This window comes from Esox lucius, chromosome 8, assembly GCF_011004845.1.
Source record: "Esox lucius isolate fEsoLuc1 chromosome 8, fEsoLuc1.pri, whole genome shotgun sequence".
NCBI lineage: Eukaryota > Metazoa > Chordata > Actinopteri > Esociformes > Esocidae > Esox > Esox lucius.
In genome coordinates, this window is record NC_047576.1 from 16,678,504 (window position 1) to 16,692,166 (window position 13,663).

The 13,663-nt window shown below is 37.7% G+C and overlaps 2 protein-coding genes across 5 annotated transcripts in view; one reads left to right on the forward strand and one right to left on the reverse strand.

Annotated features, from left to right (window-relative positions):
• Positions 1-3,351, forward strand: part of tbl1xr1a (tbl1x receptor 1a) — a 40,515-nt gene extending 37,164 nt beyond the window's left edge. For all 3 annotated transcript variants that reach the window (XM_010896927.3, XM_010896929.4, XM_010896928.3), the window contains 3 exons: positions 347-512; positions 658-759; positions 1,065-3,351. In XM_010896927.3, the coding sequence (XP_010895229.1) occupies positions 347-512; positions 658-759; positions 1,065-1,091 (295 nt within the window). In that variant the 3' untranslated portion in view covers positions 1,092-3,351. The remainder of the gene's footprint in view (positions 1-346; positions 513-657; positions 760-1,064) is intronic.
• Positions 2,222-13,663, reverse strand: part of si:ch211-51h4.2 — a 99,765-nt gene continuing 88,323 nt past the window's right edge. For both annotated transcript variants that reach the window (XM_020049289.2, XM_034293795.1), the window contains 5 exons: positions 5,260-5,374; positions 4,594-4,696; positions 4,296-4,365; positions 4,026-4,129; positions 2,222-3,945 (listed from right to left, as the gene is read on the reverse strand). In XM_020049289.2, coding sequence (XP_019904848.1) covers positions 3,759-3,945; positions 4,026-4,129; positions 4,296-4,365; positions 4,594-4,696; positions 5,260-5,374 — 579 coding nt within the window. In that variant the 3' untranslated portion in view covers positions 2,222-3,758. The remainder of the gene's footprint in view (positions 3,946-4,025; positions 4,130-4,295; positions 4,366-4,593; positions 4,697-5,259; positions 5,375-13,663) is intronic.

Genomic DNA, 13,663 nt, shown 5'->3' on the forward strand with positions numbered 1-13,663 from the left:
AAAGACGTGGGTGCTACGGGTCTTCTGGGAAATAGTCCTTGCCAACCAATTCCGGTTGGATGGGAATCACTTTTTTTGTCCAGACTTCTCTCTGCCTGTGGTAATTTCGACGAAAGCAGCATTTCTGACTGTGTGGCCCTGTTAGGGGGTAATGAACTGATTATTGTAATGTTTCTGGGCTGTTCACATTGTCTTTGAGCCTCAAACCAAAACTTTTCACCTGACTTGACCCAGTTTGCATCTTGCTGCATCCAGGCTTTTTGTTTGAAATGAACCGTGACAAAGAGCTAAGTACTTGCTCCAGGGAGGAGGCAGATAGATGACTGTGTGCCCCCCCCCCCAACAGCGCATCCTTCGATTCGACGGTGCGACTGTGGGATGTGGACAGAGGCATCTGCATCCATACTCTTACCAAACACCAGGAGCCCGTCTACAGTGTGGCCTTCAGTCCAGATGGCAGGCACCTGGCCAGTGGCTCCTTCGACAAGTGTGTCCACATCTGGAACACCCAGGTACAGTATGACAGAGTCCCGCCTTGTGATATGATTGCATTTTTATAATTTTTTTAAAACATCAACCTCTTTTGTGCATCCATGTGTTTTTTTTTTTTTTACCTGCTAAGAAAACCAACAATCCACACTGTCCTCCCTTTCCCAGACTGGTGCTTTAGTCCATAGCTACAGAGGGACAGGGGGAATCTTCGAAGTTTGCTGGAACGCAGCAGGTGATAAAGTTGGCGCCAGTGCATCGGATGGCTCCGTGAGTAATACATTTGTTGAGCCTTTTCTTTTATTTACTCTTTCGCAAGGATAAGCAACTTCATCTCCAGATGCCCAAACAGTTTTTGGTTTTGGCCCGGTTGATATTTGCACTTATCTGGCATTTTACATCTGAATTGGTCTCTCATTAGAAGGATAAAATGGAAACAAGAAGTGTATAGCCATAGTCCCCTACTCCTGATATCCTAGTTTTCCAATTGTTTCTGTCACCATGGACTTTCTTGTGTGGGTATGTCACTCCAATCTATAGACCATAACAACACTAAAAATACTTTTGTTTCTTAGGTTTGTGTATTAGATCTGCGGAAATAGCGCTGCTTGTTGGAAGCCATGGACCGACAATGAATGTGTACATAGCCAAAATGACTGTCCCTGCCCCCACGTACTGCTAGTCCCTCTGAACCATGGCCGGCCACTACAGACCAGAAACAAGCATCCCAACACAGCTGATTCAGGAGCACGGACATGCTCTGTGCAGCGAGTCCTAACAGACAATAAAGGGACACATACAAAAAAAAAGAAAAAAACAGATCCATATATGTACCAAAATGTGGAAGCTATTTTGCTTTTTTGATCTTAAACCATGCTCTTCAAGACAAAAAAAAAAGTCAAAAAAAGAAAAGATTTTTAACTTTGTTGGTAGTTCAGTCTCTGTGTGCAAACATATCGGCTTTCCCATTCTGCAGCAGGCAGTTAGTTTTTTTTATAATTGTTTTTATTATTTCACCATTTAATATTTTTTTGGGGGGTCACAGCTGCATGAAGTGGAGGAGTCCTCTTTTTTTATACACACTCACAACAGTTCTTTAAAAAAAAAAGTTGTCTTTGGTAGTGTACGCTTTGTGGTTCAAAACAAAACAAAGAGGACTTGAAGAAAAATGTTTAATTTTTCCGTTCTTTATTGTAGTTCTACTGTTGACATCAGTTTTACTGTTGACATTTAAATGCAGTTTTTAGTTTGTATTTCCCTCTATAGGAGACATCGATTCTCCTGACTTTAATATAACAAATTAACATGGGCACACGTGAAAGAAGAGGGATTGTACATCTGGTTGCTTGAAAACCTTTTTTATGGGTTGTTTGTGCACTATCAATGGAGCTAGAGTAACTATCCGTGATTCCCCCTGGACGAAGATGTACTGCTGTAGCTATCATGTGGAAATAACCAGTATTGGATCGGTTAAAGAGAAGCGGAAGAGTCAGTCCCCAATGACTGTTCCCCCCCTCCAGTGTGAATGATTGGAACTGTGATGTCCACTGGACCGTTTGTAACAAAGCTACCGTTGGGCAAACCGAGGCCCCTTTTACAACATCCTCAACCATAAAAAAGGGAAGACTTGCTTCAAGTTATGTATTCTTCTAAAATGTAGTCTCAAATGTGTTTCTCTCTCTGATGTTTTTCAGATACATTTCATATTGCTGATTTACTGTGTCTTGTGTCACAACGAAACCTCCAAAACTTTACTGGTCTTTACTGGTTCACATTTTAAACAGTTTGATTAGGCTTTTGAACTCCGGTTAGCTATTGACGGTGATCAGAAACAGCCATTGCTGTTTTCAGAGAAAACATAGAATCTTAAAGCAAGTCTGGGTGTTGGGCTCCAAATCAGAAACACGGAATCACATGGATTATCACGCACCATATAAATACACATTATTTTTGTGCTGCTCAATATTAAGAGAAGTCTCACAACAGTAATGAATGGACAGTTCATTTTTTTTAAATGGGACAAATTACTTACATTTTCTTGATGTCCTAAATGAAGTGTTTTCTAGATGTCCTAAATGAAGTGTATTTACAGAAAAAGAAAGCCGTTCAGATTTTTACAGATGGCAGAAAGAGATTTTGGCTCAATGGAAATGTAAGGATTCAGCATCAGCGCCCATGACCAGGATTCCTTGTCCCTGTTATTTAAGCCTTATTTCTTAGTCAGTTTTTAAAGGATATTGTCACTAGGATGCTTGCCCACACAAAGCCTCCTGGTCAAGAAAAGCACTTTCAATGGAAACATTGAGGATGTTTTAGTATTATAATAGGTTTAATTTGGGCCTGTGCTACCGGCCCGTAAATGTACATTTTATACAGAGTGTAGTCCTTTTAAATCTGTATTAACTTTCTACTTTAAGTAGATTACAAACCATCTGGACACTATTTATTATACGGTCTATGACAGTGGAAGGATATTTGAGGTTTTCTTTTATGATAAATCCACTGTCCTAGTGTCTGCTTTGCCCTTCATTTTCACTACCTGAATTCTAATCATATTCTTATGATGTGTATGTCCCCTGGACATTTTGTACTCTTTTAAAACTTTTGTAATTCATATTTCTTTGTAGCCTAAATAATTAAATTGATGATTATTGGAGATAATCGTGTACAGTACGTTCCAGTTTAAGGATTTATTTTGGTTGGTTCCACATGCATTATGAGTGCCCATAACCCACCCTTGGTTTTTCAAGTCAAATTTTGTTTTTTGTTTTTGCAGATTCTCCTCGCATTGCATTGATCTGTTGTAATTTGAACCAGATCTGAAAAAAAGTCCAGAATAAAATATATTTTGATATTAATAGATCTTTTTTTCTATTGCATTTTCCTTGTTGTTTTGTCTGTTGATTCTAAATATGTAAAAAAATAATAATAATAATAGTCAAACATAGATATTAAAGCAATCTTTGTTAGGGAAGAAGCTCTATGAACATTTTCTGTTGTGAGATCATAGATATGCGGCAGCCTAATATCAGTCACTGGCAGTTTGGGTGATGCGACAGTCTGTAAATTGGATGTAAAAATGACTGTATATTCCTTGGTTATGCTGTTACTCCACAAGCTATAAAAAACAAACAAAAAAAAAACATGAATTATATGAAATGGCTGGCCATGAGAGACATCCCTGATGCTGTTAACATTCAAGAGTAAGGTGCATGACATGCATAGATGTGCGGATGAACAAATGAGCTTTGTAATTTCCAGGCCCTCAGCTAACCTCCATCCTTCCAAGCAGAGGAATTGGTGAGGATAGGTTGGGAAGAGTGCTGTAAATTGTGCTCCGCTATCTCCATGATGCTCTGGATTACATCGTATGCCACAGCGAACAGGAAGTAAATGGGCAGGATCCAGTAAAGCTGGAATACCAGTTGGCCCACAGGCAGAGGTACTGTTAGGTGTCTGGGAAGAGAGGACAAGAAAGCATTGGAACCTGCAAGTACTGCTTTGCTGTACTGCCAATTAAACAGTAGAATACTCACTGAAACCGTTCTGATCTGGAGGCTCGAAGCATCAGAAAAAAGAACAACCCAACCTCCGTGTTCAAGGAGAAGGACACCACTTTGTCCAACATCACCACAAATCCCTAAGAGCACACAAATATAGCTTGCGGTATTATGTTCCTACATACGGCAATAACTGGTTTGGATACTTGATTATATCATAGCTCCTTAATGGTTTGAAATTCAATGAAGTGAACATATTTGTATTTTTGCAGTAGTCTTCAAGTAGATAAAGAATGAGGCACTTACACTTGGATCACAGGACGAGACAATAAAAATGATTCCGAAGGCAAGAAGAGACATAAGCCCACTGGCAAAGCTGTCAAGGAGAAAAGACAAAACGGACTGTTTGGTTAATACCATGAAATAAACTTAATTAGTCAATGTAAGCATCCTGAATGCATCAGAACCTTTTCTATTACAGGGCAGAGAAATATTTTCTTTTTATGGGAGTGGTAATGGTCAGAGAGTGAGAAAGCAAATGGCCTGTGAAATCATCTTGTGATGGGTGGAATTCAAAACGAGACACGGAAGTAGGACTGTATACCTTCTTGAACTGCATCTGTGGAAGCTCTGTGGTAATGTCCTCTCCCAGACCTTCGACATCCATTCCAACTTGGTGTTGCAGTGTGAGTTTACGAGGCCATCAACTGAAACAAAACAACCAATAACAGAATATCTACAAGGCACCAAATCCAACATCTCACAGCTCTGGCTTTATGTAATTGAAGAGGTTGATTTTAAAACAAGATCATTTCTCAAGAAACCATTTCCCTTAGAATTTCTGTCTGTATATGAATTATGGCTGTTATACATACATATTCTTTAACTGTAAAACATACCAGTACCTATTGAATTTGAGTGTTTGAAAGATTATTCGTCCCTCTAAAATGTAGTTACCTTATAATATATTTCAAATTCATGTCTCCCTCCAGCCCTGTATTCAGAGCTCCAAAACATTTAAAAGAAAGAGTAAAAAGTAGCATGTATTCACATATGCATGAATCTATATTTTAAGGTCATGTAAAGGTTACATGACCTTTACATGACATAGAATTAACTAGGTTGGCCCTCATATGAAGTTAGATATTAAATAGCTGGCATGAGTTTGCATGTATTTAACTCATACTATCAAAACAGCATCCCACCCACATTGGAATGTTGCCATGTGTAGAAATCAGCAGTGATTGAGTGGTTTTGAGAGGAAACATACTTGTGTGCTTCATAGCAGAGCCCATCACCAGAAAGGACACCGTTATACTGACAGCAATAAAAATCTGGATCAGCTCCGCTACCCACGAGAAGTGGTGATACTTCAGACTGATTATCTGCAGAGTGACAACATGACGTGGTTAGTGGTCTCTAACGTATAGGTCATCCCAAATCATCAATTCAAAAAGGCAGATTAGCAGATGATGGACATTGACACAAAGTAAATTAAAATATGAACTGTGTTCATTAGACTGTGTATCGATAACAAATGAGTTTGCCTTCTAGAATCAGTGTTTGCATATGTAATTGGCAGACTACACATTTTCTTTTGTTTTTTTGACCTGGCGAGTGATGTACACATTTGTTGTTCAGTAACAGTTATTCAATGATCCTCAAAATGTTGATTACACCACCAGGACTCTGGAGAATAATTCTACTGGTATTGAAATCCAACCCAAGCTAATCCATTGGATTTCCATACTGCATAATTTACACTAGACAATAGAGGGAGATGGAAGAGGCAAGGATTCTGTTTACTCAACCTTGTGCATGAAACTTTATATTACCAGTATAATTTGTTCTCATGCATATGTATTCAGAAGTTATTCTATGAAAAAACATGCAATTAGTACCATACACCACGAGATGGCACTAAAGATCTTCATGAAGAGAGATACAATACTGTGCCAATGATATTACATTAAATAATAAACTGTATGTTCACTAATACCAAAATTACATGTTTATTCAAGAGACAATATACTCCCCTAATCCAAAAGCCTAAAAAGTGGTGCTATAATATGGACTGCAAACACTACATATTCCATTTGAGCAGGCTAGACATTCTCCACATTAACTAGATTCTCCTGCATGGCAGTAGTCTCTGGACTCAGGTAGAATTAGGTCATATTCAAATGTCTGCTCTGAGGGCTACGGACCACAAGAAGCCATTCTTCCGTACATGTTTACTCTAAGTTGATGTTTAAAAGGCCACAGTTCACTCAAGGGACACATTGTGTTATGGCATTACAGTCCAAAACAGTGTTTGGCCGATGAGGAACAGCACCAAGCTTTACAGAATCCCTCCAGGCATGGAGCAGACAAAGACACTGAGCAGTTCAAAGAAAGGGTTGTGTGTTCTTCTAAAACAGTTATAATAATGGTCACTTACAATGGTGGATCCTGTACCTATGTATGTATAGTAGTAGAAATGTCATTATATTTGACAATACTTTTTTTGGGCAATATCTCATGGATCATTAAATCTTAGCTTTCTTGACTCTAGCGATGCTTGACTTGACACAGAATCTCAACCTCACGAACAATAACACAAATGGATTTAAACCATCAGGGACAGAGACTTTCAGACAAGCCGAATAAACCGTTGCATGGCATCTCGTTGGATTTGACCCTGTTGGAATGGACATAATGCATTTTGAGCAGCATTGAAAGCAGCTTTCTCCAAAACAAAGGTGAACTGAATGGAGTGGAGTGCCAAAACTCCACAGAGAGAAGACTGAACGCCTCGCTGCCCCTAAATTAGATCACACATTTTCTTGCTCACGTTGGTGTCTCACTGCATGCCCCTGAGCCACATTGCTGTTCAGATTATTGTTCCAGGCTATGTCCAGGCTTTTTTTTGCCCACACCTGAAGCTTTTACACCTAGGACATTAAAAATGCAGTGTTGGACAGAAGAAAAACTGATCCTAGGAAACTATTCCAAATCCGGTGTCTGTGAAACAAAGGTTTCACAAAGAAGCAAAAATAATCAGGAAGAAACACCGGACGACAATCCATCACTGTTACTGAACAATGGCTCTTCCAGATTACATTTTTCTGCTCGTTGGGCTTAAATTATGCTCTGCATTACATAAAATATACAACAGATTTTATGACATAATTTAATTGATAAAAGTCCTATCATACAAACTCCATTCCAAAAAAGTTGGGACACTGCACAATTGTGAATAAAAACAGAATGCAATGATGTGGAAGTTTCAAATTTCTATATTTTATTCAGAATACAACATAGATGACATATCAAATGTTTAAACTGAGAAAATGTATCACTCGAAGGGAAAAATAAGTTGATTTTAAATTTCATGGCATCAACACATCTCAAAAAAGTTGGGACAAGGCCATGTTTACCACTGTGTGGCATCCCCTCTTCTTTTTATAACAGACTGCAAACATCTGGGGACTGAGGAGACAAGTTGCTCAAGTTTATGAATAGGAATGTTGTCCCATTCTTGTCCAATACATGCTTCTAGTTGCTCAACTGTCTTAGGTCTTCTTTGTCGCACCTTCCTCTTTATGATGCAGCAAATGTTTTCTATGGGTGAAAGATCTGGACTGCAGCCTGGCCATTTCAGTACCCGGATCCTTCTTCTATGCAGCCATGCCATTGTAATTGATGCAGTATGTGGTCTGGCATTGTCATGTTGGAAAATGAAAGGTCTTCCCTGAAAGAGACAACGTCTGGATGGGAGCACATGTTGTTCTAGAACTTGGATATAACTGTCAGCATTGATGGTGCCTTTCCAGATGTGTAGGCTGCCCATGCCACACGCACTCATGCAACCCCATACCATCAGAGATGCAGGCTTCTGAACTGTGCGCTGATAACAACTTGGCTTGTCCTTGTCCTCTTTAGTCTGGATGGCGTCCCAGTTTTCCAAAATGAACTTCAAATATTGATTTGTCTGACCACATAACACTTTGCCACAGTCCATTTTAAATGATCCTTGGCCCAGAGAAAACGCCTGCACTTCTGGATCCTGTTTAGATACGGCTTATTTTTGACCTATAGAGTTTTAGCCGGCAACGGCGAATGGCACGGTGGATTGTGTTCACCGACAATGTTTTCTGGAAGTATTCCTGAGCCCATGTTGTGATTTCCATAACAGTATCATTCCTGTATGTGCTGCAGTGCCGTCTGAGGGCCTGAAGATCCTGGGCATTCAGTATGGCTTTCCGGCCTTGACCCTTACGCACAGAGATTGTTCCAGATTCTCTGAATCTTTGGATGATATTATGCACTGTAGATGATGATAACTTCAAACTCTTTGCAATTTTTCTCTGAGAAACTCCTTTCTGATATTGCTCCACTATTTTTCACCGCAGCATTGGGGGAATTGGTGATCCTCTGGGCATTCAGTATGGCTTTCCGGCCTTGACCCTTACGCACAGAGATTGTTCCAGATTCTCGGAATCTTTGGATGATATTATGCACTGTAGATGATGATAACTTCAAACTCTTTGCAATTTTTCTCTGAGAAACTCCTTTCTGATATTGCTCCACTATTTTTCACCGCAGCATTGGGGGAATTGGTGATCCTCCATCTTGACTTCTGAGAGACACTGCCACTCTGAGAGGCTCTTTTTAAACCCAATCATGTTGCCAATTGACATAATAAGTTGCAAATTGGTCCTCCAGCTGTTCCTTATCTGTACATTTAACATTTCCGGCCTCTTATTGCTACCTATCCCAACTTTTTTGGAATGTGTAGCTCTCATGAAATTCAAAATGAGCCAATATTTGGCATGACATTACAAAATGTCTCACTTTCAACATTCGATATGTTATCTATATTCTATTGTGAATTAAATATAAGTTCATGAGATTTGTAAATTATTCCATTCCTTTTTTACTCACAATTTGTACAGTGTCCCAACTTTTTTGGAATCGGGTTTGTAATATACAGTAAATTATTATGCAATCAAAAGAAATATGAAAATAAATTCTCAACTTGTGTACTACATTTCAAAAGTTTGGGGTTACTTAGAAATGTCCTTGTTAAAAAAAAAAGACCATTAAAATAACATCAAATTGATCAGAAATACACTGTAGACACTTAATGTTGTAATTGACTATTGTGGCTGGAAATAGCTGATTTTCAATGGAATATCTACATAGGCAAATGGAGGCCCATTATCAGCAACCATCACTCCTGTGTTCCAATGGTACTTTGTGTTGCTAATTCAAGTCTATAATAATTTTTTGGCCAGTCTGAGATACAGTTTGGTATTTTCTTTGCAACTCTGCCTAGAAGGCCAGCATCCCAGAGCCCTTCACTGTTGATGTTCAGACTGGTCTTTTGGTCTTTTGTGGGTACTATTTAATGAACTGCCAGTTGAAGACCTGTGAGTCATCTGTTTCTCAATCTAAACACTAATGTATTTGTCCTCTTGCTCAGTTGAGCACTGGGGCCTCCCACTCCTCTTTCTATTCTTAGACAGCTAGTTTACACTGTTCTGTGATGGGAGTAGTATACTGTACAACGTTGTATGAAATCTTCAGTCTCTTGGCAATTTCTCACATGGAATGGCCTTCATTCTTCAGAACAAGAATACTTTGTTTCTGGCCATTTTGAGCCTGTAATCGAACCCACAATTGCTGATGCTTCAGATCCTCAACTAGTCTAAAGAAGGTCAGTCTTATTGCTTCTTTAATCAGCAAAACAGCTTTCAGTTGTGCTAACATAATTGCAAAATGGTTTTCTAATGATCACATAGCCTTTTTAAATGATAAACTTGGATTAGCAAACACAACTGGAACACAGGAGTGATGTTTGCTGATAATGGGCCTCTGTACACCTATGTAGATATTCCATTGAAAATCAGCCATTTGCAGGTACAATACTCATTTACAACATTAACAATGTCTACTACTTGCTTTTATTTTAATTGATAAAAAAAGTGCTTTTATTTCAAAAACAAGGACATTTCTAAGTGATCACAAACATTTGAATGGTAGTGTATACAAGTTGAGAAATATGTTTTTCATATTTCTTTTGATGGCATAATAATTGACCATATATTAAGACTTTCATCGATTAAATTATTTCATAAAACCTGTTGTATATGTTATTCATGTTACGCAGGGCATAACTGAAGCCCAATGAGCGGAAGATTAAAGCAAACCATTAAGGAAATAAAAAATGCTCAAATCAATTAAATGCATTGTTCAGTAACAGTGATCCAGAGGACACAATTGACAGAAAGTGAAAACACAAGGAGAATAGGTAAGTGAAATATCTAGAGCTTTGTTTTAAATTGGAATAGATTTGTTTGAATAGGTCCATATACATTACCAATAATAAATAGTTGATGAATTATCAAGTTAGATACATATCTGTAGTGGAATCAGAAGGTGTTATATAAATTATAATTAAAACATGTATGCACTGAATAATGACAGCCTGAGTTCTTTTAAGAAATATAGCAACTGTAAACACAGATAAAAGGGTTGTTTTTAAATGGGTGGAGACTTTAATTGCATACGAAATAATATGCTTGACCGACTTTCTGCTGGACACAGTCCACATTTTAAGAAATCCAAAGCTTTGGCTGCCATGATAAAGCAACTGGGGCTTATTGATTCTTGACGTTTTAAGCATCCCAGAATGAAGGGCTTTCGTTTATTCTCAATGGGAAACAGCAACTATTCCAGAACAGACTCCTTTTGTATACCCAAACAGGATACAGATAAAGTAGAGGAAAGTAGCATTGGACCCATAAATACTGTATATTAGACCATGGACTAGTATTTAAAGATAAATCTAGGAATAGAGAAGCACTTTAAGTACTGCAAGCTTAATGTCTGTATATTGACAGACCCATTTGCAAAACTGGAGATACAACAAGATTTGAAAGATTACTTTACAACAGTACAAATTATAATAATAAAACATCACCAAACATGTTCCAGGAAGGAGAATTTTAGGAGAGAAAATTGCTGCTTTGTCACCCAATTTAAAGAAGCAGCTTACTGAAAAAGAGGAGGATCTGGAGGGTAGTTAGAAGAGACTTGAATGGGAACATTAACAAGGAAATTAACAACCGACTGTCTCTATTACCCATTTCATATCTTTGAATAGTTGCCCCATTCGCTTCAAAAGTTAAACATTTCCTCTATATTTTGTCTTCAATTGTTCCAGCTAAGAAAACCAGAAGCTCACAAAGTAGTCGCTGAAATAATTCAACCCTTTTCCAACTCAGCAGCCTCAGAACTGGGTAACATTGCTGAGGTATTTTCAGCTCATTCCAATACCTTTATGACTCATTATGACTCAGAGGACAATTATAAACAAGTTAGAGAAAACAAGAAAACATTTTGATCATCCAGGTTTAATTTAAATAAAATATCAGGAGGGGGGAAAAATGACATGGCCAGTTACAAAACATGAGACTCACAAAAACATCAAGAGACTCACAAAAACATCAAGAATGAAAAAGATAGATGGTTATGCAGTTGAACTCTATTAGACCTTCATTGAGGATATTACCACAATTGCGTGCAGAGTATATAACTATGAGGGAGACTGACACAAAACATGGTCGGAGGCAATCATACCATTAATGCACAAGGAGGGTAAAGGTCCTTCCCAGTGTAGCTCATTTAAGCCTATTAGTCTCCTCCCCACGGACCCAAATTGTACAATAACTGCAGAGAGAATTCAGAAACATTTAGTGAAACTGATTAATCCAGATCAGACAGGATTTATACCTGGCAGGCAAATGACTAACCATATTACAAAAGCTTTAAACAGACAGTAATTGGTGAAGCATTGACAAAATATCAATACTTCTCAGCTTAGAGATGCAGAGAAAACTTCCCGAAAGAGCAATTGGATATACTTACACACAACACTGTTGAGTATGGGATTGAAAAGGGGTACTAGGCAGGCCAGTCCACTTTTCACAGATTTATTTTCTCAAAGTATTGAGCCATTATATTTTGCTATATTTAAGAACTTCCCTATCATCTATTCCAAAATTTGTTCACTGTTTGAAATACGTTGAGCAAATGTCAGAATTTAAAGTCAATTAATCCAATGTGGTCCTCTTTGTTGGGTAAAGATTATGTTAAATTGAAGTTGTCCAGACAAATGTTTAGATGTTTATTTGAACAGTCTTTTGTCACACATGTACTCAACAAACAGGCATACCAGATTAAATTAGTCAATTAAATATGAAGCCCTTGCCTTCATAATTAATTCACACACTGAGTTTGATATCAAGGATTGTCCTCATGTCCTATATTGTACTGTCTATGATTTACTTCTCCATTTTTTTACTTGAAGAATAGGTTCAAAAAATAAAACATTGATATTTGGAAAGATTCTGTAGAGGAATGTTCTTAGATCTCTTCCATGGTTTAGTCCGATCTCATATAATGTTTGAAAAATGTCTTGGTGCCATATGCTCTTAAAGTGAAGCTTTAAAAGATATTGAAAACATGGGTGTCAATTATTTTGACTGATCTCTTTCTGAGGTAAACAGAATAAGTGTTTAACTTTAAAATAACATTACTTTTTTTCAAAACAATATAGCTCAGTATTATTTTCCTTGTTGTCTTTCCCTAATATTTATCACCAGTGCTAATCATTTTAGACCTGACTGCAGATCTGAGGAAGACAAATATTAAAACGCTCCACCAACATAAATCTGCTCTGAATTAAGCAGGGTGACATTTTGGGACAATTTCCAAAGATTAAAAATCCATGAACTTTTGCCAGACTATTGGAGACATTGTAGGTGAAATTAAGTAGCCTCGATACCACTTTACAGTAGTGCCTACAGGTAGAGGTACAGGAAAGATTTTACCTCCATGTACATCCGTGTAAATCCCAGCAAGTTGGCTTGGAAACACAGTCGGTCAGTTTCTCATGTCCTCATACAAACCCGAAAGGCTGTAGTACTTCCCTAACCAAGACTCAGATGACCTTTTAAGAAAGAAGGCAACATGTATTGTCTTGCTGAAGAGGGTCTTCCTTCAATTTAGCAGTCAATTTCTACACCTTTTAGTTCAATTCATAATTTATTTTCCTGATTAGGCAGTTAATCTAATTTCAAATAATAACCAAACTTTTCTAATTTAAATAAAATCGCTCTCATGAAGTAATTTGATGAAGCCATACATCGAAAGTTTTTATGTTTTCGGAAAACCTTTCCATCAACAAGTCTTAAACATTCAATAGGTGATCTTTTTTTTTAAAGTTAAGCACATTGCCACAACATTTAATATGGAATGATTTTCAAGGGAACCAAACAAACACAGAAGGTAGATGTGATGGGGGAACCATAATGCATCAGCACATTCTGAATGAAACAGACCAGAGCCATTGCACTGTTAATAATAGATGGGAATGTCAACTCCTCCAAAAATATTTACACACAGTGAACATTCCTTGGGATTTACTCTAGCTGTCTTGTCAATCTACAAATTGGCTTTCCTAGCTGTCAAAGATTATTTTTCCTCATACTTTCATTATTAATGGGAAAAAACATTTGCTGGAAATATTTTTTTTTGGGATAGCTACAGTATTACAGTTAAATAGCACACTGTTGTCTATCATATCCTAACCACTGGCGTTTTGAGCCCAAACATTGTCTTTCTAG